General features: G+C 51.7%; 1 protein-coding gene across 1 annotated transcript in view; it reads left to right on the top strand.

Moving 5' to 3' along the window:
- The window catches only part of ITSN1 (intersectin 1), a 241535-nt gene that overhangs the window by 195361 nt on the left and 22953 nt on the right, over window positions 1-23221 (top strand). The window contains exons 30-32 of the mRNA XM_052646278.1: window positions 13560-13681; window positions 15473-15579; window positions 22433-22616. Of these exons, the coding sequence (XP_052502238.1) occupies window positions 13560-13681; window positions 15473-15579; window positions 22433-22616 (413 nt within the window). The remainder of the gene's footprint in view (window positions 1-13559; window positions 13682-15472; window positions 15580-22432; window positions 22617-23221) is intronic.

Below are 23221 nucleotides of genomic sequence, written 5' to 3'. Positions count from 1 at the left end.
AGCCCCAGCAGCAGAGGCGCCGCCAGGAGACCCCCTCCGCCTCCTCTCTGGGGTGTTACCTTGGAGTCCTGAGGCCCCCAGGGGAAGGACCTCACAGTCTGAATCCTCCGCTGGTGTGATCTCTGGCAGGAACCTTCCCCCGACCCGCGCCCCATCCTCAAGGGGCAGAAGGACATCTGTCTGTCCTCTCCCTCTCCACCCCCCTCCCGACCGCTGTATCAAAGGCTCAGGACGCCACCCGTGAGACCAGCCTGCCTGCGATTTCTAGCAGACAGCTCCTCTCCTGCTGCTCCTTCCTGGGGAATACTGGCTGAGGAATACAGATCCAGGTGACAAGACTGGGCTCAGCAGAACCTCAGCAGATGAGGCACCTGTGCTCCTGAAGCTTGCAGGAGCGGGAGGAGGAGCAGACTCGTTTCAGAATCATTGCAGCCAGCTGCAACGGGCTGGGTGTGCCGGAGGGCCAGGGTTGGAGCACGTGGCTTCTCTAAAGAGGCGACAGGCGGCGGAAGATCAGAGGGCATGGAGGGTCAGCATGCAAGCCTTTAGGGCGAGCGCAATCTAAGCCCAAGGAACGGCATGTGCAAAGGCCCTAAGAGCTGATGGATTTCTCCTGCTCCTTCCATAAAGACACGCGAGTCTTCTACCTGGTACCTGCTCCCTGCTTGCCGTCTTCCAGCCTCTTCTGCATACCACAGGCAGAGAGTTATTTGAGAACCCAACAACTTGGGACTGCCCCAGTGCAGTAGTTAAGTATCCACCTTGAAATGTAGGGGATATGGGTTTGATCCCTTGAGGAACTGAGATCTCACATGCTTCAGAGCAACTAAGCCCACATGTTGCAACTACTGAGCTAGTGCACTCTGGAGCCCAGGCGCCGCAACTAGAGTCCAGACCCAGCAGTGAAAACTGCATGATGCAGTGAGGACCAGAGGCAGCCGAAGAAATAAGTAAATGTTAGAACACATATGCATGCAACTATTTTTGCTTAAAATCGTCCAGGGGTGTCCCAGTGCTCCTGGGATGATGTCCTAAATCTTGCATTTGATCTGTGAGGCCCTGCTTGATCCTGCTTCCTTCTCCTGCCCACGTGAAGCCCTCATCTGGCCCAGTTCTCTCCTCATTTCAGTTCAGTCGCTCAGTCGAGTCCGGCTCTTTGTGACCCCATGGACCGCAGCACACCAGGCCTCCCTGTCCCTCACCAACTCCCAGAGTCTACCCAAACTTGTGTCCATTGACTCGGTGATGCCATCCAACCATCTCATCCTCTGTCATCCCCTTCTCCTCCCGCCCTCAATCTTTCCCAGCATCAGGGTCTTTTCAAATGAATCAGCTCTTTGCATGAGGTAGCCAAAGTATTGGAGTTTCAGCTTCAACATCAGTCCTGCCAATGAACACTCAGGACTGATCTCCTTCAGGATGGACTGGTTGGATCTCCTAGTCCCGCCTATTTGCCCATTTGTGCTCAGCCTTCCCCAGCCAGGGCCTTCCTTTCTGATCTGCTGACAGGACCATCATTAGGTGACTGCTGTTAACCTAAAACCCTTCCAGGTTTCTGACATCAAAATGGGTCTCAGGGGCAGGGGCTGCGGCCACTCTGGCTTCCGGGAGGAGACACTGGTGCTTGAACATGTGAAGTCCCAGGCTGATCTGCCGCCTCACGGTCTAATGTTCTTTCTAGCTCTTTCAGCCACCTTTGGGATCACCACATTAACCCTAAACAGAAGTCCAGGCTTCTGATGCCCCACTGGGTTTCCAGCTCGCTCTCTGGAAAACCATCTCATCTGACTTCCGAATTGCGTGATGGAGAAGTCTGCTTCCATCAGCGGTCCCTACTGTGGCGTTCTGGCTGGGAGATGGCATGGACACGGAGGCTTCCTCTGCCTTGGCGATGGCACAAGTCAACCTCCCCGAGCTTCGTCTTCCTCCCAGGGCGCTGTGTGCCTGCACGTCCAGTGGGAGGAGGTGCTCAGGCTTCAGTCGATGGATTCCCATCATCCCACCCTTCGTTTTGCCTATTGAGTCTCACCTAACCAGACCTTCTGTCACCATGCTCTCCAAGATTCTTGCATGAAGCTGACGCCACTGGTGGGCCTCTGCTTGAATGCCCTCACCCCATCTTCCCCAGCTTTTTGCCCACCTCCACCCCTTCTTTCTCTGCTGCCTTGGCCAGCTCCACTCACCTGCCCTGTCTGAGTGCTTTGCTGAATCCCAGTCACTTGTTGTACATAAACAGTGGATGGAAACTGACACACAGACAGACACTCCCTTCTTAGACTGTGAGCTTCTCGGGAGCCAGGTCCTGTCCCATGAAGACCTACAAACATGAATCAATAGCAGTGGTAGCTGCCTTTGTATTTAGTATTGCGTGACACCAAGTCCTCCCTGTCAGCTTAGAGACGGGAGGTGGAACCTGCCTCCCCACCTGGGTATCACCCAGAGGGCCGTGCTTAGGAAGTGTCCAGGGTGAACAGTCCTGTTTCCACCCTGTTGTTCCGCAGGCTCACTCCTTCCTGCCCAGCAAGGCTGGAGAGAAAGGAAAGCCCCCTCCCCGGTGTCCAGTCTCCCTGCTGCATGTGGCTTAGAACAGTGCGCCAGCTGTGTCTGGGGAAGCCACTGTTGAAAGGATAAATCCACAGGAGAAGACCTTAGACCAGGCAATGAGCTTCTTAATCATGAGACTTATTCCTCATCAGTCTTATACCATCCTGAATACTATGTATTGATTCTGTGTTTGGTTTTCTGTCTCCCTTCCTCTAGAATGGAAGCTCCATGAAAGCAGGGACCAGGGTGCCTCTCTGCCGTTACTGACAAATGAGCAAGAGATGTCACGGGCTCAGGTGGTCTCTTGTGTTCTGGCGGGGTCAGTTGGCCAAGTTAGGAGAGACTGCAGGGGACCAGGCTGTTCTTAGACCCTTGGGAAGAAAGTTCCGTCATGGTGAGAAGTCCCCACCTGTCCATGGACCACCCTGATCTGATCTGGTGTCCAGAGCCGCCTCTGGGCTGGAGTTTCCCTGGGACTGGTCAACCTGGGACCAGCTGCCTTGACCCAGCCTGGTCGCCACCAGCTCCCAGCAGTCTCCGGCTCCAAGGACGGGAGTCTCCTCTCAACTGGGCTATCTGGGAATGGACTGGGAGAGCCATGGGTATGGACCACTGTCAGACCCCCTCTTTTAGAAGCTCACGATTTCCTGGTGAGTCTGCATTTCCCAAGACAGCAAGAGCAAAAATTTATTTCTGACGGCATAAGTTTTATTCCTGATCTTCATCCGTCTCTGGACTCCACTGTCCCATCCATAAAATGAGGGCATCAAGCAGATTGACCTTTCAAGCTCTGGCCCCGGCACTGGAGTCAGGTGGTGGCAGTGTGGTCTCCAGGAACGAAGCATCGGAGGTTCTCTGGACTCCGAGTGTGGATGGCCTCAGAGGATGGCATTCTGCAGTCACGGCCATCACATCTCCTTGGACAAGTGCCCTGAGTGACCTGCCTTGGGCTGCATTCGGTTCAGTGGATGTGGCCACCCTCATCTGGCATGTGCCTGGACAGATCTAGTTTCTGAATCTCGCTCCCTTTCCACACCAGGCGCCTTGTTTCCAGGCAAGCTTCCCTTTCGTGGCATGGTCCTCACTCTTGGCTGCACATCATAACCACTTGAAAGCTTCACAACTTATGGACACCGAGGTCACACCCCATCCAGTAGGATTTGGTGGATCTGGAGTACAGCAGGGACACTGGGCTTTTTAAAGTCTCCTTAGGTGGTTCTGAGCTTCCCTGGTGGCTCAGCTGGTAAAGAATGCACCTTTAATGCAGGAGACCTGGGTTCGATCCCTGGGTGGGAAGATCCCCTGGAGAAGGAAATGGCAACCCATTCCGGTATTCTCGCCTGGAGAATCCCATGGACAGAGGAGCCTGGTGGGCTACAGTCCGTGGGGTCGAAAGGAGTCGGACACGACTGAGCAACTTGCACTTTCACTTCTCCAGTGATTCTGACGTGCAGCCAAACTCAGGAGCCACGACCCACCTCCATCCTCCGTGCAGCTGCTGCAGTGACCCTCCCAAAGCACAGCCAGACCTCCCTGAGCTCCCCAACCAAAGACGAAAATGCAGGTCCTGGGCTTCCCTGGTGGTCCAGTGATTCAGAATCAACCTGCCAATGCAGGGGACATGGGTTAATTATCCAGGACGATTCCACCCGCCATGGAGAAGCTGAGCCCGTGTGCCACAACTACTGAACCTTCGAACACTAGAGCCCGTGCTCCGCAACAAGAGGAGCCACTGCAACGAGAGGCATGTGCATCACAATGAAGAGAAAGCTCCCGCAGCTCCAGAGAGCCTGCACAGAAGCCTGGACCCGCACAGCAATCCCCTGCCGACAAAATGCAGGGGCCTCACTCTTTCACTCAGAGCCGCCTGGACCGCACTTCCCTGCTTCCTAGGGGCTGAAACGTGTCTCCAAAATGCACGTGTTGAAGCTCGTACCCTTATTCTTCATGCCACAGAATATGACTGTATGTGGAGATGGGGCCTTTAAAGGGTGATTAAGATGCAGCCATCAACATGGGCCCTCATCCAATCTGACTGGTGTCCTTAATAAGAAGAAGACTTTGGGGCACCAAGAGTCTCCAGGGATGTGGGCACACAGAGGAAAGTCCATGTGAGGACACAGGGAGAAGATGGCCGGCCAACAATTGACCACATCTTGATCTTGGAATTCCAGCCTCCAGACTTGTGGGACAACACACGGCTGTTGTCTAAGCCACCCTGTCTTTGTTCCAGCAGTCCGGCCGACTGACGCGTCACCCTTCCACCAAGGCGAGAGGCAGAGTGATCAGGACCGAGAACATGGGGGTCGGATTCCCTCTGCCTTTTATTAACAGAGGCTCTGCCAAGTTCCTTAATATCTCTGTGCCTCCGTTTCCCTGTCTGTTCAAGGGGGTATACCAGCCGTAGCTACCACATAGGATTATTGGGGAGGATTCCGTGAGTCCATGAATTGTGCTTGGAACCGTGTGGCTCAGAGTAGCATCCATGCTAACTTTCCTTCCCTCTTGGTACCCCAACCTATGCTTCCCTCTTCCTCACCTGCCTCCTGGCCCCACCACCCCACTCTTATCCGTTTTCACTGACAGCTCCCTCTCTGTGTTCCCTCACTCCTACCCACCCACCCTTTTGCCCAATGAAGCCCAACTTGAATTCCTCCTCCTCTGAAAAATATTCCTAGATCCCTCTAAGCAAATCACAGCCTCCTTCATCATACTGCAATAAAAAGTGTGTTTGTACTTCCAATACCTTAATCTGCCTTGTGTACCCAAAGGATTTATTTAAGGTGGCTAGTAAGGACCCCTAAGGGCTTCTCAGGTGGCTCAGTGGTAAAGAATCCACCTGCCAATGCAGGAGAGGCAGGAGACGTGGGTTCGATCCCAGGGTCAGGAAGATGCCTGGAGGAGGAAACTGCAACCTACTCCAGGATTCTTGCCTGGAAAATCCCAGGGACGGAGGAGCCTGGCTGGCTATCATCCATGGTTAACAACTAAACAACGACAACACCAAGGACACCTAAAATACTGCATGATGGTGCACATTGAAAGCAGGAACTCTGAAAGAAAGGAAAATAAGGATGGTGGATGACATTAAAGGGGCCAGGAATGAGCTAACAAGTGCAGACCGTGGGGCGCTTGACAGCATGCCAGGAATTCCAGCGTTAGTTATAAAGTCATGACTGATATGCCTTTGATAAAAAAAAAAAAATTACTAAAGTTCTTCTTGATGCAAAATAAAGAGAAGACTTATCCCTGAGAGTAATTTGATTTTCGCTGCTTCTCAACAGTCATGAAACTGCCTAGCAGCCCATGGAGCTGGATTCTCCTTCTTGGGAGAGAATTAAGCTAATCTGGAAACCATGTTGCGACTTTTAAGACTCTGGATTGGGACTGAGTGCAGCTGAGTTGAAGGCTGTTGGGGATACCCAGGACAGGCTGGAGAGGGGTGCCTGATATTAGCTAGACGTATACCAGGGGGAGATTTGGTGTCATTGGGTGGAATTTTCCCCAACTCTCGCTACAGGCCTCCATGCCCACCTGGCATCTCTAGACCCCCACATAAAAATCCAATCTTAGGGATATTTGCAACTCTGAGGTCTTAGGCATGGATGACAAGGTGCATGGTGCCCTCTATGAGACAACTGCACATCGGCAAAGATCAGAGTGTGAATGAGATGGCCCAGCTGCTGGTGGACCAAGGCTCCTGCAGGATGAACACCTGTCTTACTTCCTTCATCACCGAATCCCAGCATCAAGCACAGTTACGGTCATACCGTGTATGCATAAATGTAGTCAAAGCTATGGTTTTTCCAGTAGTCATATATGGAAATGTGAGAGCTGGACCATAAAGAAGGCTGAGTGCCGAAGAATTGATGCTTTTGAACTGTGGTGCTGGAGAAGACTCTTGAGAGTCCCTTGAACTGCAAGGAGTTCCAACCAGCCCGTCCTAAAGGAAATCAGTCCTCAGTATTCATTGGATGGACTGACGCTGAAGCTTCAATACTTTGGCTACCTGATTCCAAGAGCTGACTCATTGGAAAAGACCTTGATGCTAGGAAAGATGGAAGGCAAAAGGAGAAGGGGACGACAGAGGATGAGATGGTTGGATGGCATCACTCACTCAATGGACATGAATTCGAGCAAACTCTGAGAGATAGTGAAAGACAGGGAAGCCTGGCCTGCTGCAGTCCATGGGGTCACAAATTGTTGAATGTGACTTAGTGGCTGACCACATGCACAGGTCAGAGAGGAGAGCTCAGACATCAGCTGCAGGGTGAGGAGAAACGGCTTTGACCACAGAGTCTTCTTTTCGACCCATCCACTATGGCCTTCATCTGCCTTCCCTACCTGATGGGCTGCCTCACACATGCCACTGTACCTGGAGGTGGAGGACATTAGATTAGATTCATTTTCCCAGGAGGCTCCAGGTAGCCTGGAGTGGAGTAAGCTCACACCTGGCAGGAGACACCAGGGCTGCGGTGTTTCCACTTCCTCTACTCAGGCCAACCCTGGAGAAGCCTTCTGTGTAGATGACAGCTCCAGAAACTGGGTTAACTGGCCCTCAACCCTGGGGCCATTTATTTCTTTTTTAATTAATTTTTTTAAGTAGGGAGGGGTAGGCTTCCCTGATAGCTCAGATGGTAAAGAATCCGCCTGCAGTGTGGGAGACCTGGGTCCAAGCCCTGGATCTGGAAGATCCCCTGGAGAAGGGAAGAGCTACCCACTCCGGCATTCTTGCCTGGAGAATTCCGTGGACAGAGGAGCCTGGCCGGCTACAGTCCATGGGGTCACAAATAGCACTTTATTTATCATTATTATTATTAAAAGGTTTTTGGCTTTGTCATGTGGCATGTGGGATCTTATTTCCCTGACCAGGCATCAAACCCACACACCCTGCCCTAGAAGCGCAACGTCTTAACAACTGGACCACCCGGCAATTTCCTGGGGCCATTTAGCCAGAGCGTTTGGGGTGAAGGTCCTCAGAGATCGGTAGATCCCTTCCCTTAAAGATGAAAATCCAGGGCCCAAGCTTCCATATTGCTCTTTTCTTGATCCCTCTGGCATTACGACCTCTTTAATCCACTTCCCACTTCCTCTACTTCCTACCCTCCCCGCGCCCCCCGGCTTATCTTCTGCAGCATCCCTGCAGCTACCTGGCACTCTGGCCCCATGCCCCAGCATAACGCCCCCCTCCTCCCCGGCTCGATGGAAGTCTGGCACAAGTATGATCAGGTCCTCGTAGAACCTTCCTCCAACAGGACAGAGAGCATCTACTTTTCTGAGTCCCTGCAGCCTCCACCATCAGCGCAGGCCACAGGCCATTCTTTATTGCTTGCTATTTTATATTTAATTTTCACATCAAGTTTTCCCCAGAACTGTGAGTTTCCTTGAGGACAAAGACATTGCCTTGCTTATTTCTGTGTCTCTTGGACTTCAAGGGGAATTTAATGCATATTTATTGACCATCTCATAGTATATTTTGGCCCATTCATAACAGGAATGAGGCCTGTTTGTTTGCTTTGCTCTGTGGCCAGCTTGCTGTGGGGCCTGGTTTGACTTTAAAAATTCTGGTCCCTGTTGGAAAAGGAAGTAGAGTAATTGGGGTTCTGGAGAGAGCAACTCTCGCTTTTTACCCTTCGGTGTCATTTGAACTGTTTACAATAAGCATATGTTCATGCATTACTTTTGTAATAAAGCAATTTATTTAGATTATGCTGTCCCTGTGAACAACATCCCATTGAAGGGACAAGATGATCTTTGGGGGTAAGATACTTTTCTCTAGTATTCCAGACTTAAAGCCTTTCTGGGGGGCGGGGAGGGGCATTGTGGTTCTCTCTGTTCTGCAAATGTGTGTAACTGCATGAAGCTATAAGGGACAGCACATAGATTGGGAATTTTATGTGGGTTGTAATTGGGGATCATTTCTAACTGCCTGAAGTCATTTGCAATATTATTTCAGCTGTGAGTGGATTCTAGTTAGTTATAAGAGTCCCTCCATCACACTAAGATGTCCATGGAATTTATTTGCTGTGTTTTACCCTCTCACTTTTCACTGGGAAAGGAAGTCAGCACAGAATGTTTATTCTGGTTCCCAAAAGAGAGAAGGACCATGTCCCTCCACCCCTAAAGAAAACCCTCTCATTTGAAATGTCCTTTCCACTTACCCTACTCTGAATAATGGCTTGCTTTTTAAGCTCTCTTGTTTTTCTAAATATTAAAATTTCAAAGGAAGGATATTTTTGAGTTCAAAGTGCCTGTTTCAAGTCTTAAATGGTTTTCTTGGTCTGGCATTCACCAGCAAGAATTTTTAAAACAGTATCCTATGAGTTGGTTCAGTAGCTGAAAAGACTGTTCCAAGCCAGCACTGTTGGCACATAATGCTGAGATGAATCTCCACCTCACCCCCAAATCTTTACTTTTCATTGTGTTCTGGGTCCTGGAGAGGTCATCTGGACCATCCCTCTCTCTCCGGACAGGCTAGTAGGGAGGGCAGTGAAGGGTGGGATTTGTTGAGGCCAATAAACCAGACTCACACAGCACTGACCTCCCAAACTTCCTTGCCTATTGGGTAGATTGACTGAAGGCTGGAGCTGCCTGGAGTAGGAGGCCATATAGCCTTTTCATGCCCTCTGACCCCATGAGTAGGAGATGGTCAGTCCACCCTGAACTGGCCCCAGCAGCTGGGATTCTTGGACCAATGGCCCAAATCCACCCTGGACTTCCTGCTGTTTCCTGGCTCTGAGCTTCTTCCAAACCACACTGTGTAAAACTTGAAGATTCAGAAGAATGAATTGCTGAAATCCAAAGCAAGCCAGTTCCTGTCATCTTTCCTCACTGGTTCTTATGTCTGGTTCCTCATTCTGTGTATCTCAGGTCACGTGCCCCATTCTTGCTGCAGAGTTGTCAGTTTTTAGGAATGTCATCATTTCTCAGTGGGGTGCTATTGACATTTGAGGTGAGCCCTTCTCTGTCCCATATATTACCAGTCATCTGCCCTGGTTCAGTCCAGTCGTCATGGCAACCAAGAATTTGGAGTTGGGGAGTGGGTGCAGTGCAACCCTCAACCTGGTGGGGAGCAGTACCACCTTCAGCCTGTGGGGGCAGTACCATCTTCAACCTGTGGGGGGGGGGCAGGTGGGGCAGTACCACCTTCAGCCTGGTGGGGCAGTACCACCTTCAGCCTGTTGGGGGCAGTACCACCTTCAACCTGTCGGGGGGCAGGTGGGGCAGTACCACCTTTAGCCTGTGGGGAGCAGTACCACCTTTAGCCTGTGGGGAGCAGTACCACCTTCAGCCTGGTGGGGCAGTACCACCTTCAGCCTGGTGGGGCAGTACCACCTTCAGCCTGGTCGGGGGCAGTACCATCTTCAGCCTGTGGGGGAGAGTACTCTCTTCAGCCTGGGGAGGGCACTACCCCTAGCTGAAGACCCTGAGTTCATAGCTGTATGTTCTGAGGGTCAGGCATTTCTCCTCTTCCATCTTGAATTCCCAGTGCCTGGCACAGTTAGTGCCAGACTTGTGTTAAGATATCAGTAAATGTTTGTCGAATGAAGGAATGAAATCCATGAACAAGCTTTAAGAAGGTCTGTGAATGCTGTAAAACTGTGTGCAGAATGGGTCTGTATATTGTGTGCATTGTATATGTTTTCTGGGGTGGGGAGGGCACAAGGATTCTAGCATCCACCAGATTCTCCAGGGGAAATTGTGATCTACACGGATGGTGGGGTGACTGGTCTAACCAGTGTCCACTACTAGGCTGATGTTTGTATCCCTACAAATGGCATTGCACAGTGGGTGTGAGCTGAGCTTTAGAGCTACTGGTCTCTACCATTATCCTGATACCCTTGCAGAAAGAAATGTCCTGAGAATTGCAGGGGAGACTGCTCTCCCAAGTTCATACACGTCTCTGCAGTGCAAGGCCGGTATTCTACCCTTTAACAAGAAATGACCTTGAAGCTGGGCACTTGGACTCCTTGATAGGAAAGTTTGGTGAGAAGAGGACAGGAGGGAGATATTTTCCTCCCAATCTCAGGAGTGTTTTTTGGGTGGCTTTCTTCATGAAAGACAAAGAAATTGGTGATATCACTCAGCGTCCTATAAGCTGGGGCTCGTGCAGCAGCTCAGCAGAGGGCGGCTGAGGCCAGCAAGGGAGCAATCATGGCATGCTTCCTTCCTGAGTATTCACTGTCGATGCAATTGTTTAGATAAAACACTGCGCTGAGGCAGGAAGGACAGCTGGGCTGAGCTGGTGGCTGAGCAGAGAGCTCAAGGTCCAGAAGCACCTGCAGACCTAAGCAAAGGTTCACACTCAGCCCGTGGCCCTGTGCAACTGTAGTTTGGCTGCACTGTGTTGGCTTTGAATGAGGTCTCAGATGGAAGGGCGTGGCAGGTGTTAACATGATGATGGCGCGTCCCCGAGGCCTTCCCACCATCAATCTGCCCATCCTGGGATTGTCCTATCCTAGGAAGAGATGCTCTAGAATTCTAGAGAGGGAAGTTGGCCAGGGGAGGGGACAAAACTGAAGGGTGGGCACAGTGAAGTGTTCACCAAGAAGTCTATGATGTCATTTGCCCCCGAAGAATCATTCTTTTTGCAGAAGCTTCCAGCATCTGGACCAGCATCAGTCATGAACCTAGAAACTCCCTCAGGGGAAGATGGAAGCTGAGGAACCAGATTTCAGAGCAGGCTTCTCAAACCATGTGTGTGTTAGTTATTCAGTTGTGTCTGACTCTTTGCGGCCCCATGGACTGTAGCTCACCAGCCTCCTCTGTCCATGGGATTCTCCTGGCAAGAATATGGAAGTGGGTTGCTGCTACCTTCTCCAGGGGATCTTCCTAACCTGGGGATCGAACCTGAGTCTCCCACATCTCAGGCAGAGTCTTCACAGTCTGAGCCGCCAGGGAAGCCCTCTCAAAGTTTAGTGTCCCTAAAATGTCACCCAGAGAGCTTGTTAAATCAGACTCCTGGGCCCTGATCCCACAGTCAATTCAGCAGAAGCCTGAGAATCTGCATTTCTAGTCAGCACCTAGGTGCTACTGATGCTGCTGGCCTGGGGACCCCACTTTGAGACTGACCTAGTCCAGGTGCTGGAACCTTCTGCACAAAGAATGATTCTTCTGGGGCGAATGACATCATAGATTCTCGGTGGCGGGGTTTCACGCTGTGCTCCACGGTGCCCCCTTGTAGGAGAAGGAGGAATGAGAACAGCGAGTGAATGGAACTCCGTGCCCTCACCCCCACCTACATCCAAGACACCTCCCAGTCTTCTTTACAGATCTGGTTTCCGTGATTGAAAAAAGAAACCCTTGATAAAAAGAAGGGGGGTGGGGGAAACTTGACCTGGAAGAAGTGGGTCCAGACCTGCATGGGGGTACCCCTGGGAATCGAGCTTCCCCACCCTGCATTCCAGTGTGCCCAAGCCAGGGGGCAGCCTCTGACTATAACCTGAGAACATTAGGAGCAGACAAACCCCAATAACCAGCTAAGTGAGTAGAAGCCAGGGCAGGCATCACCTGCGTGCATGCCCACTCCCACCCCCTCAGGGCTACAGAACCCACTCCTGGGGGAGCTGCAGCCACAGTTGTGTCCAGCTGCACCCGGTGGGGTTTCCAGTCTGTCCGCATGCTAGCCGCCCAGGTCCCGTGGGTGCAGGGCCGCAGCCTGGTCCAGGAGAGTTTGCCCAGTGGTGTCTGGATGTGCCCACATCGGCCCTGTCCCCAGGCCTCTTCAGAGTCTCAGTATAGCCACCTCATCCTCCAAAAACCAAACTTGAGACACCCATCTGCCCCACTAATGTAGCTGGGACCCAGCAGCAGTGATCTGAGGTAGGAGCCCAGGCTCTGATCACAGTGTCAGGGTCCCGTCTTGGCTTCACCATCATCACCCTGCTGACAGAGTTTGGGTGAGGCAACCTCTCGAAGCCTCAGTTTCCCCGTCTGTAAAATGGAGATATTTGTAGGATCTAAGGGAGCATTAAACACAGCTGTCAGGATCCAGCTCCTGGGACAGCACCTGGCATGGTGGGAGCCCTCGGGGAACGTCAGCCAGCTGTCACTACGGCTTCTCACTCTCAACACTCTCAGCGGGCCTGCTGAAGCAGGCGCGCACCGTCTGTGTTAGTCTCCTGCGGCTGCTGTAACAGACGACCACAAACTTATTGTTCGCTCGCACAGTCGTGTCAGACTCTGCGACCCCGTGGACTGCAGCACGCCAGGCTTCCCTGTTCTTCACTGTCTCCCAGAGTTTGCTCAAACTCATGTCCGTGGAGATGCCATCCAACCATCTCATCCTCTGTCGCCCCCTTCCCCTCCTGTCCTCAATCTTTCCCAGCATCAGGGTCTTTTCCAACCTCATGAACAGTAGAAAAAGGCAAAGAGATGCCCGCAAACTGGGCGGGCTTAAAACAACAGAAATTACTTTTCTGCTAGTTCTGGAGGTGAGATGTCCAAAATCAAGGCTTGGGCAGGGCCATGCTCCTTTGGCGGCTTCAGAGGAGGGTTTGTTTCACGCTTCTCCCTGGGCTTCCGGTGCCGCCGGCAGTCCCTGGCTTGGCTGTAGACACATCACTCTGGTCTCTGTGTCTGCTGTCACACGGTGCTCCTTGTCTGTCTCTGTGCGCATGAGAACAGCAGTCATATTGACTTAGGTCCTGCCCCAACTGAATATGACTTCATCCTTTTTTTTTTTTAATGTTATTTTTTGGTCACGTCACATGGCATGCACTGATCTTAGTTCCCAAGCCAGGGACTGAACCTGGGCCCCCTGCAACGGAAGTACAGAATCTTAGCCACTGGCCTGCCCTGTGGCGTCCCGCGTGTGACTCCATCTTAATTTGATTGCATCTGGAGGCCCTATTTCCAAATAAGCTCACTTTCAAAAGTGCTGGGGTAGGACTTGGACCGATCTGTTTAGGGGACAATGACGGTCCCACTGGCGCAAGACTGCAGGGCCCTGGGGAACCTTCCCCGTGAAGCTCCCCAGGCCTGGACTAAACGGTCCCCATGGTTGTGTTTTGCAGGGTGTTCAGACTTACACCTCTTGGATATGCTGACCCCAACTGAGAGAAAGCGACAGGGGTACATCCATGAGCTCATCGTCACGGAGGAGAACTACGTGAATGACCTGCAGCTGGTCACAGAGGTGAGGGCGGCTGGGGGTGCCGGGTGGGGGCTGGGGTCCCTGTCGAGGAGGCGGGGTCCTGCTTCCCAGGATGAGAAGCTCTCAGGTGTGTGGGAGCCTCTGGACAGGACGTCACGCAGGAGATGCTCTCCCGAGAGAAGAGGGTTCCTCATCCGTGGCCAACTGGGAGTCCTGTCCCATAGAGAGGGCAGAGGTCCCTCGAGCCAGGGACAGACAAGCCCGTGAGGAGGCCTGGATCGGGACGCACGGCGGTGAGGTGGGCGTCGGGACTCCACTCAGAGAACTTGCCACCAGCTACCCGCCGCCACGGAGCTCCACCTCCAGGCCCTTGGCAGAAGCGTTTCAAAACGGTGGCCAGCGGGGCTGATGGCTTACGTTATTCCTCACGCTGCCCATCACTCCCGAGAAACGTCTGTTAAAGGGAATGAAGATGTTTCCTCCCCGCGGCCCCGTGCACACACCCCCAACCCCTGTCCGGGACGATGCCTCAATTTGGCTTTCCTCCCAGGGAGCTCTTGACGGGCCTTGGCCGCCTGGTCCAGGCGGATGAGAAGATGCAGAGTTGGGAACCCCCTGCTTGTCGGGAAGCTTTTGGTCCAGACATGTGGGACATTGGTGTGTTAGTGGTCAGGTGCTTGCTGAGCTGGGTGTCTGGGTCCCCCTATAGTCTGCAAAGTACTGTGAGAGTGTGAGAACCCCACCCCCACCCCCACCAGTCATGAAACCGTCTCCTTTGATCATCTCCTCCTAAGTGACCTGGGAAGACAAGGCTCGCTGCCCCAGTGTTGAGCAGTCCCGGACGCAGGGTGGGTTGATGGCCCCCAAGGCCATCATGAGTGCTTAGGAAGCACTGGGATGAAAAAGCACCCCTTTCTCAAGACACAGGACTGTCACTAAGAGTCTCGCATGTCGAGGATGTGAGTGTCATGCCCTTAAATGTGGTATGTTGTGTGTGGCCTGGTGGAGGCCCGGATCAACATCAGCTTGAGGACCTGTGAAGGGTAGGGACTCCCGGGAATCAGCCTCAGCCCAACCAAGTTTATTTCACAGACAGACTTAAATAAACTAAGGTCTATAATAAACTAGGTCCCTAAGGAACCTTCCAGTGAGTGGCCTGCCTCCAGGGGTAGCAACCACCTCTCTCTAGGCAGTGGGCTCACCATGGGGGGCTCAGCTGAGATCGGTGATGTACTGCGAGTGGCCCATCCCTTCGGGGCTCAGGCAGGCATCTGTATCTCCTGGAGCCCAAGAGAGGAGCTGTGCCCCCTCGGGGCTAGGCCTGCACCCCTTGGCTCTGCCCGAGGTCCAGCCCCACTGTGGGCAGGGCTATGGGGTCCATCCCATCCCCGAGGCCGCTGGGTGGAGGCCCTGCTCCCCGGAGGCTTGTCTGGGCCGCTGATGCTGGGCCAGGAATGCGGGAACCGCCCCCCGCCAACCCCAGGGCATCTCTCAGCCCTTACGTCTGGCCATGGCCAGCTGGTGAGAGCAGGAGTGCCTGTATCCAGACCCTCCGGTGAGTGCTGGTTGAGTTCAGGCCCGTCCTCCAGAGTGTAGCGGGCCTCCTTGTAAGCCCACGCGTGGACCCGATGGGGAACCCTGCTCCCACACACCCCTCCCCCCAAGCAGAGGGAGGATCACCTGCTTCAGAAACTCATCGGCTTCTGAGCCTCCGAGCAGGGCTGCAGACGCCTTAGGCCTTCCCGTTGCTCCGAACAGATCGGTGCGTTGCGTGTGTTTGAATTTCAAGCTAACTGTTTGCTTTCTGAACTGCTTCGTTTTCTGCATCTGTAGATCTTTCAGAAACCCCTGATGGAGTCTGAGCTGCTGACAGAAAAAGAGGGTGCTATGATTTTTGTTAACTGGAAGGAGCTGATTATGTGTAATATCAAACTACTGAAGTAAGCCTCTCCTCTCTAACCCCCGGCCTGGCTTCGCGCTCACACACTAGCACCCCCGCGTGGCTTCACGCGTGTGTCCTCTCCGTGCATGCTCCCCTGCGTGTCTTCCTACCTCTCTTCCTCATTTCCACTCACAGGCACCATCACTCTTTCTCGCCTTGATGCCTTCTAGAATCACAGTCCCAGTTTCTCCCTGGGGAGGGTGGATTGCTCAGGTCTCCCAGTTCCTGCTTTTACCGTGGTTCTAGAATGAACAGAGAAGGGCTGATCCTGGGTCTTGATCCCTGATCGGCCCCATCCGGGGTGGGGAGCAGCCCTCATGCCTCCCCTCAGACCCAGGATCCACAGGGGGATACGTTGGTCTCTTGGGACTTTCTTGTCTCCTGAAGACGGGAATCAGTGGGACCGTCCATGGCCACGGTCCACGGCTGTTCCCAGGATGTCCCTCTGAGATGCTGGCCTGAAGCAGTGGGTATTTTATTCATATTTCAGTTCCCAGTTGCAGCTGTGGGGCCAGGGAGAAACACTGGGCCAGGAGTCTAGAGACCTGGGCTTGGAGCCCAACTCACCGCCCTTCCTCAGTTTCTCCACCTGTAACAGGAAGGGATTGGATTGTATCATCCAATCCCTAAAAAAACATAAACCCTCCAAATCTGTGTCTGCCAGGCCTCTGTATAACGCTTGCTAGAACACAGATTAGGTCCACGGTGTTCTTGGGATCCCACAGGCAGCACACAGGCCCTGGGAACTGGCTCTCCAGGTTCGTGTAAACAGGAAGCAGCTCTTTCCTGGGTGTGGTCCCTGGGATTTGCTAAAGTGATTTCAGGCCTCCACTGTCAGTGTGTTTGGGGGTGGATGAAGGGATGGACAGAGCAGTGCGGCGAGGTGGACATGAAGCAAAAGCATAATATCCTCTCTCTGTACATTCTAGAAGACAAATAATCAAAGCTGACAGAATGAGGATGGTTTAGAGGAGGTATTTCCATTAATCTCCCTTGAGAAAGATGCTGCAGATTCTTCTAGCATAGATCTGAGTCGGATTCTTGGGCTCCCACCCCTGCCGTTGCCTACCTGCTCTGATCGTCACCTGTGCTTCCTGAGCCGCAGTGCCCTCATCTGTAAAGTGGGGTAGTAACCACCACGTAGGGTTCTCATTAAGGACCACTGAGACACCAAGTGCCTGGTCCATAGCAAGTGCTGGGCTTGGGCCTTGGGATGAGCTGAGTACCACTCTTGCCTTCGGAATTAGGCTGCCTTGTCACTTGGGGGCAGGTGGGCTCATTAATCCTTGAATCTACAAGTACTAAACCTAAAGGGCCGGAGACGAGTTCTTTTGAAACACACACAAAGACCTTCTGTTGAAAACACACCTACACATTAACACCGCTTTCCTTGGGTGGGTGTGTGAGGGGGTGGGGAGAGGGGAGACATGTCTGATGTTCTGGAGAGCCCCTCACCCCCACCTCAGCGTCCCCCTTGCTTTTCTGTTGTCTTTGCACTTTAACCCTCCCTCCTGCTCGACGGAACTGGAAGCCCCTTTCTTGGGCTCTGTCAAGGCCAGGCCCATGTGCTCCCTCCTCCTATCAGCGCCGATGCGCTCCACAGCCCCAGAGGTAGGAATCATGAGCACTCTTGCTGCTGTGGAAACAAGTCTCAGAGAGGTTGAGTGACTTGTCCAAGGTCACACAGAAGGTGATCAGGGCCCCGGGCTGCTCTGTGAATGACACTCGGCCTCACTAGGGGTTCCACCCGGTTCTGCCCTCGATGGAAAGCAGGTGAAACCATGAGGGGGACATGTCAATTTTTCATCTGGGCTCCAGCGCCTTCTAGCTCATTTTGGGCAGCTATCTCAGGCAGATAACTCCCCAACCCTTTGTTTCAGAAGCTGTAGGATTGCAGTCAGAGCCCCTGCCCAGTCTAGCATGCAGGGTTATTCCAGGGCAAGTAGATCAGGTGTACAGCTGGTACCCTGCCAATCACGCCCCCACTGGGCACCACCTTCTATCATCTCTGATGGTTGGTTAGTTTGGCTAAGCTTTTCATCTTCCAGATAAAATATTAATACTTGTATTTAGCAAGAGCTTTCTGGGGACCTGATTTCTTTCTTTCTCTTCTTCTTTTTTCCCTTTTCAGCATCTTATTATGAAAAATTTTCAAACATACCAGGAAAAATGGAAAGAATTGTATGATGAGTGCCCATATGGTAGATTATACAATTTCGCTGCTTAGACTTAATTTCTTTATGCAAAGGACTAATCCCAGCAATGGGAAGATTTAGGGTTAGTTTGGCTAAGCTTTTCATCTTCCAGATAAAATATTAATACTTGTATTTAGCAAGAGCTTTCTGGGGACCTGATTTCTTTCTTTCTCTTCTTCTTTTTTCCCTTTTCAGCATCTTATTATGAAAAATTTTCAAACATACCAGGAAAAATGGAAAGAATTGTATGATGAGTGCCCATATGGTAGATTATACAATTTCGCTGCTTAGACTTAATTTCTTTATGCAAAGGACTAATCCCAGCAATGGGAAGATTTAGGGTTTCTGGCAAGATGGAAGAGGGAGGCATTTGAGGATGAAGAGAATTTAAGGCAGTGGCTCAGATAGTAAAGAACCCACCTTCTATGCGGTAGACCCAGTTTCGATCCCTGAGTTGGGAAGAAGCCCTGGAGAAAGTGAAGTTGCTCAGTCATGTCCCGACTCTTTGTGACCCCCATGGGCTGTAGCCCACCAGGCTCCTCTGTCCATGGGGATTCTCCAGGCAAGAGTACTGGAGTGGGTTGCCATTTCCTTCTTCAAAGGATCTTCCCAATACAGGGGTTGAACCCAGGTTTCCTGCATTGCAGGCAGATTCTTTACCATCTGAGCCACCAGGAGGGGATGGATACCCACTACAGTATTCTTTCCTGGAGAATTCCATGGCCAGAGGAGGCTGGTGGGCTACAGTCCATGGGGTCGAAAAGAGTTGGACATGACTGAGCAACTAACACTTTCACTTTCACTCCCTGGAGGGCTGCAGTGGACAGTCACTTACGCGCCCCTCCTGATCCAAGGGCCAGCGACAGCTTGTACTTAAAAGGGGACATGGGGTTTATTAAACAGATAAATAAGAAACAAACATAATGAACATAAAAGGGAGCTACCTGGGGCGCTCAGACTTCTTACTAATGCTGCTTCTGGGCTCTCTTACCTGTGAGCAGAGAGCTGAGAAATTTGCCTTCAAAATCAGAGTAGGATAGAAGAAGCTAGAACATTTTACAATTAGGAGCTAGATGCAGACCCTTAGAACTGGCTATTAGAAGAGATAAGAGAAGGGATGCAGAAGTGAGACAGGGTGTGTGGGACCAAGTGCTGGCAACTGTTTTTATCGAGATCTTTTCCTGTTTCCTTGCTTGAAGAAATAAAAATAAATGAAAGAGCTTCTCCAAAAAAAGTTTTTCTTAAAGATTAAGTATTCATTTTCAACTTAAGTATGATAAGAAGAAGATAACAAGAATAATTTAAGAAGAAGAAGACAGTTTTCTTTAAGGCAGGAAAACAAAGAAAATGAATTAGAAGTAGAAAACATACCGTGAATAGATAGCTAGTGGGAACCTGCTATATGGCTCAGGGAGTTCAGCTCTGTGCTTCGTGATGACCTAGAGGGATGGTGGTGGGGATGGAGGCTCAAGAGGGAAGGGATGTATGTATACTTACAGCTGATTCACGTCGCTGTACAGCAGAAATTAACACGACATTGTAAAGCAACTATATTCCAAAGAGAGAGAAGTCACTCAGCTGTGTCTGGCGCTTTGCAACCCCATGGACTGTAGACTATCAGGCTTATCCATCCATGGGATTTTCCAGGCAACAATAGTGGAGTGGGTTGCCATTTCCTTCTCCAGGGGATCTTCCCGACCCAGGGATTGAACCCAGGTCTCCTGCATAGCAGGCAGATGCTTTACCATCTGAGTCACCAGGGAAGCCCAGGGTATACTATACTCCAAGTGAAAGTGAAGCCGCTCAGTCATGTCTGACTCTTTGCGACCTGTAGACTGTAGCCCACCAAGCTCCTCCGTCCATGGGATTCTCCAGGCAAGAGTACTGGAGTGGGTTGCCATTTCCTTCTGCAAGGTATACGCCAAAAGAAAGATACCTTGGTGGGTAAAGACAGGATGGGAAGAAGGAAGGAAGGACTTTGGCTGGGCATGGACAGGGTGAGAGGAGGGGAGAGGAAGGCCGGCAGGGAGGACAGAGCAGCGGGGCTGGGGAAGGCCCTCCTGGCGGGATGGCAGGAGCTGCATCTGGAGCGAGGGGGGCCGGGAGCCCAGGGCATTTGAGTGGAGGTGGGGCTGCTCTTGGTGCTTACACTCTATGGGCTCTGGAGTCAGATCCCGCCCCCACCCCGAGTTCCAGGGTCTCCTGTCACCTGTGAGCTGTGTGACTCTGGTCAAGTCACTCGATTTTCATGTGCCTCAGTTTCCCCAGCAGTCAAGAGGGATACTGTTAGGTTGGCCGAAAGGTTCATAACGGATTTTTCATACCATCTTGTGGAGAAACCTGAACGAAATTTTTGGTCAACCCAATAAGTCATATATATTAAAAAAAAAAAAAAGAAGAAGAAGAAGAAAGAAGTGTTTGACGCCTAGGACACATTCATGAAAGCCAACTCTCTTCTTGATCTGCAGACTTCAGAGGGTTACTCATTTGCTCAGTAAACAGCGAGCATTCCAGTGCGTTCACTGACTGATTTGATTTCTGTCACAGTTCAAGACCTTGCATGCACTGAGCTTTCTGTGAGATTACAGATCAGCTCCCCAGGGGGTGGCGCTGTGGCTGCAGCACTCACGCGGTCCCTGAGCCTGGTGACAGCCCCTGTTCCAACCCACTCAAGCCCAGTCCTGTGCAGCAGAACATCCCAGAAGGAGGCCCGCAGCTAAACCTAACAGGTGCCTGGTCCATTGCAGGGGCCTGATTTCAGGTCTGCCCCCTTTCACAAGATCAACTCAAGTCTACAAGTGTGGGCCTCCAGAACCTGGGACCCGGCTTAACGTCCTCAACACAGTGATGATCTGCGTGTCATCTTTTTCGTTTTTCTTGTCTCCTCATCATTTAGAAACAAGAGGGAGGCAGGTAAAAACACTTTTATTCCCTTGCGGAAAGACTGTGTTACTCCTCATTGGAAAATCATGGAATGATGGAATTTCTTCCTGTTTCCATCTTTCCAAGTTTGTATTAACCTGGTTACTCACCACACTCGTCCCCCAGAATTGGTGGCGATGTCGCCCTTGAGCCAGTTTCTACATGTTGGGAGATATTCCATACCAGCCACCCAATGAGCAGTTGCCACCTGGCCATCCTGGGGATACCAAGGTGCCACTCCTCATGCCCCAGCCAACCAGCAATGGCCAGCACCTCTTCCCACAATGGCATCTGCTTAAGGGGGGAATCACTCATTGTTTAGACCATATAAGGCACTGTCCCTAAAGTTGCTTTCCTTAGCTTGCTTGCCCAGTCCAAAGATGTTTAAATTTTTTTCTTTAACCAAAGATGTGGGAGAAAGAAAGTGATCTGAAGTTTTTGATACTAAGACTGCAGCACCTTTTGGGAATCACATAGCCCTACTCACAACCATGAAGGCAACCAGAGGAATTCATAGTAACATCCTCCCACGCTTATGTTGAAATCATGTGTTACACCATTCTGTTCTATCCATCTGTCCATTGATCATCCATAGTCTCTAGGGTAAGCAGAACTCGCCCATGGCCTCCCGGGTTGTGGCCTCGCCTCTGGGCATATTGCTGTCCTTGTTGTGCAGAAGCTCAGTACCGTGCCCTTCTTACTGTTGTTGGTTAGGAGTTGCCATACCAGTTAGGAGGGTGAGAGGCACCGTCCTGGCTCCCATGGTCCTGAGCACTCAGACTACAGTGAACTCCTGAACAAACAGCTTCCAGTCCCTCTGGTCCCCTCCCGACTTCCAGGTCCATTGCTCCATTAGCATATCAATAGCCTTCTCTCCTCAGAACTCTCTTAATCCAGTCAACGTCAAGTTAGCCACAGGAGTGAAGCAGTGAAGCACAGATAGTTCAGACCATCATTTAAACCTGGCTTTCATGAACACTGGGCTTCCCTGGTGGCTCAGCTGCTAAAGAATCCGTCTGCAATGCGAGAAACCTGGGCTCATTCCCTGGGTTGGGAAGATCCCCTGGAGAAGGGAAAGGCTACCCACTCCAGTGTTCTGGCCTGGAGAATTCCATGGACTGTATGGTCCATGGGGTCGCAAAGAGTCAGACACGACTGAGCGACTTTCACTTCACTTCATAAACATGATGGGATTATTTTCCTGTGGCAGTTGATTTTCCATCTTCACTGTGTTTCGTTTGATCTGAAATTGAGCCTCGGCAGCCCTTGGCCACAACAGCTTCCCTTGGGTGGTAGCACTGGTCTTGGAAATGGATTCAGGGCTGGGGTCAGACCAGCCTGGATGGACCATGCATCAAGCGAGACATCCACCCAGGGATCATGTCCGAATTTTTTTTTTTTAAAGAAAGATTCTATATATTTCCACACAAAAATATTGTCTTTTATACTGACTTGTTTGGAAAAAAAAAATTTTTTTTTTTAGTCTTTCTTTCTAAGAGCCAGCCAATAACCATCATGCCAAAAAAAGAAAAGAAAAAAGAAAAATGCCCCAGGGACACCTCTCTGTAGCACTAGACTCATTTCTCTTTCTGTCCCTTGTCTGCCACATAGATGTTTAGTGGCCCTGGGTTTGTGCCTCTCACACACATCCCATTTCTGTGCCACCTAGAAGTGTGCCATGTTCCCATCAGAGAGGACGAAGGTGGGGTGCTCACTTGCTGCGTTTCTGTGCAGAGCGCTGAGGGTCCGCAAGAAGATGTCTGGGGAGAAGATGCCTGTGAAGATGATCGGAGACATCCTGACGGCCCAGCTGCCGCACATGCAGCCCTACATCCGCTTCTGCAGCTGCCAGCTCAACGGGGCCGCCTTGATCCAGCAGAAGACTGACGAGGCCCCAGACTTCAAGGAGTTTGTCAAAGTGAGGAGCCCCGGCTCAGCCAAGCCCCTGCCGCACAAGGGGCCATCTGTAGGCAACTAGTGTGCGATCACACGTGCACCGAAGGCCAACAGGGGCGAGGTCTCAGCTGCACAGGAGGGGGGGCTGGCCCTCACCAGTGGGTGTGACTGGGGCCATGGGGGTGGGCTTGGTGGGGGACCAGCGCTGACCTGGAAACTCCAGTCTGCAGTCCAGATGCAAGTGGTGTTCCTGCAATACCGATTTAAAATCCCTCGTCTCATTTTCAGGCCTCGCAGGACTGGCAGGTCTCAGGTCCGCTATTCTGTTTAATCTGAGTATCCTCATCTCTCTGCTGCTCTCTGCCCTTTGCTGCAAAAGGGAATCCCAATGGACCCTTTAATTTCCCCACCCTAGTTGGTTCTTTTCGATGAGCTCAAGCCCTAGGAAGTCAGCGGGGGTGAGTGTGAGATGACAGGACCTCTGCTTTGTAGGATAACCAGGGTCTGGAGAGTCGTGTGTGACCAGGGGACATTGTGGGGAGGGGACCCTGAGCTGCTGGAGGCCTTGGGCTTTGGGCCTGCTGCCCTGGGACCCCGCCTTGGTGGGGATGGTCCCTGCTGGCTGGG

Source organism: Budorcas taxicolor, chromosome 1 (assembly GCF_023091745.1).
Source record: "Budorcas taxicolor isolate Tak-1 chromosome 1, Takin1.1, whole genome shotgun sequence".
NCBI lineage: Eukaryota > Metazoa > Chordata > Mammalia > Artiodactyla > Bovidae > Budorcas > Budorcas taxicolor.
Note: the sequence above shows the minus strand (reverse complement) of the source record. Positions and strands in the feature narration are given on the sequence as shown.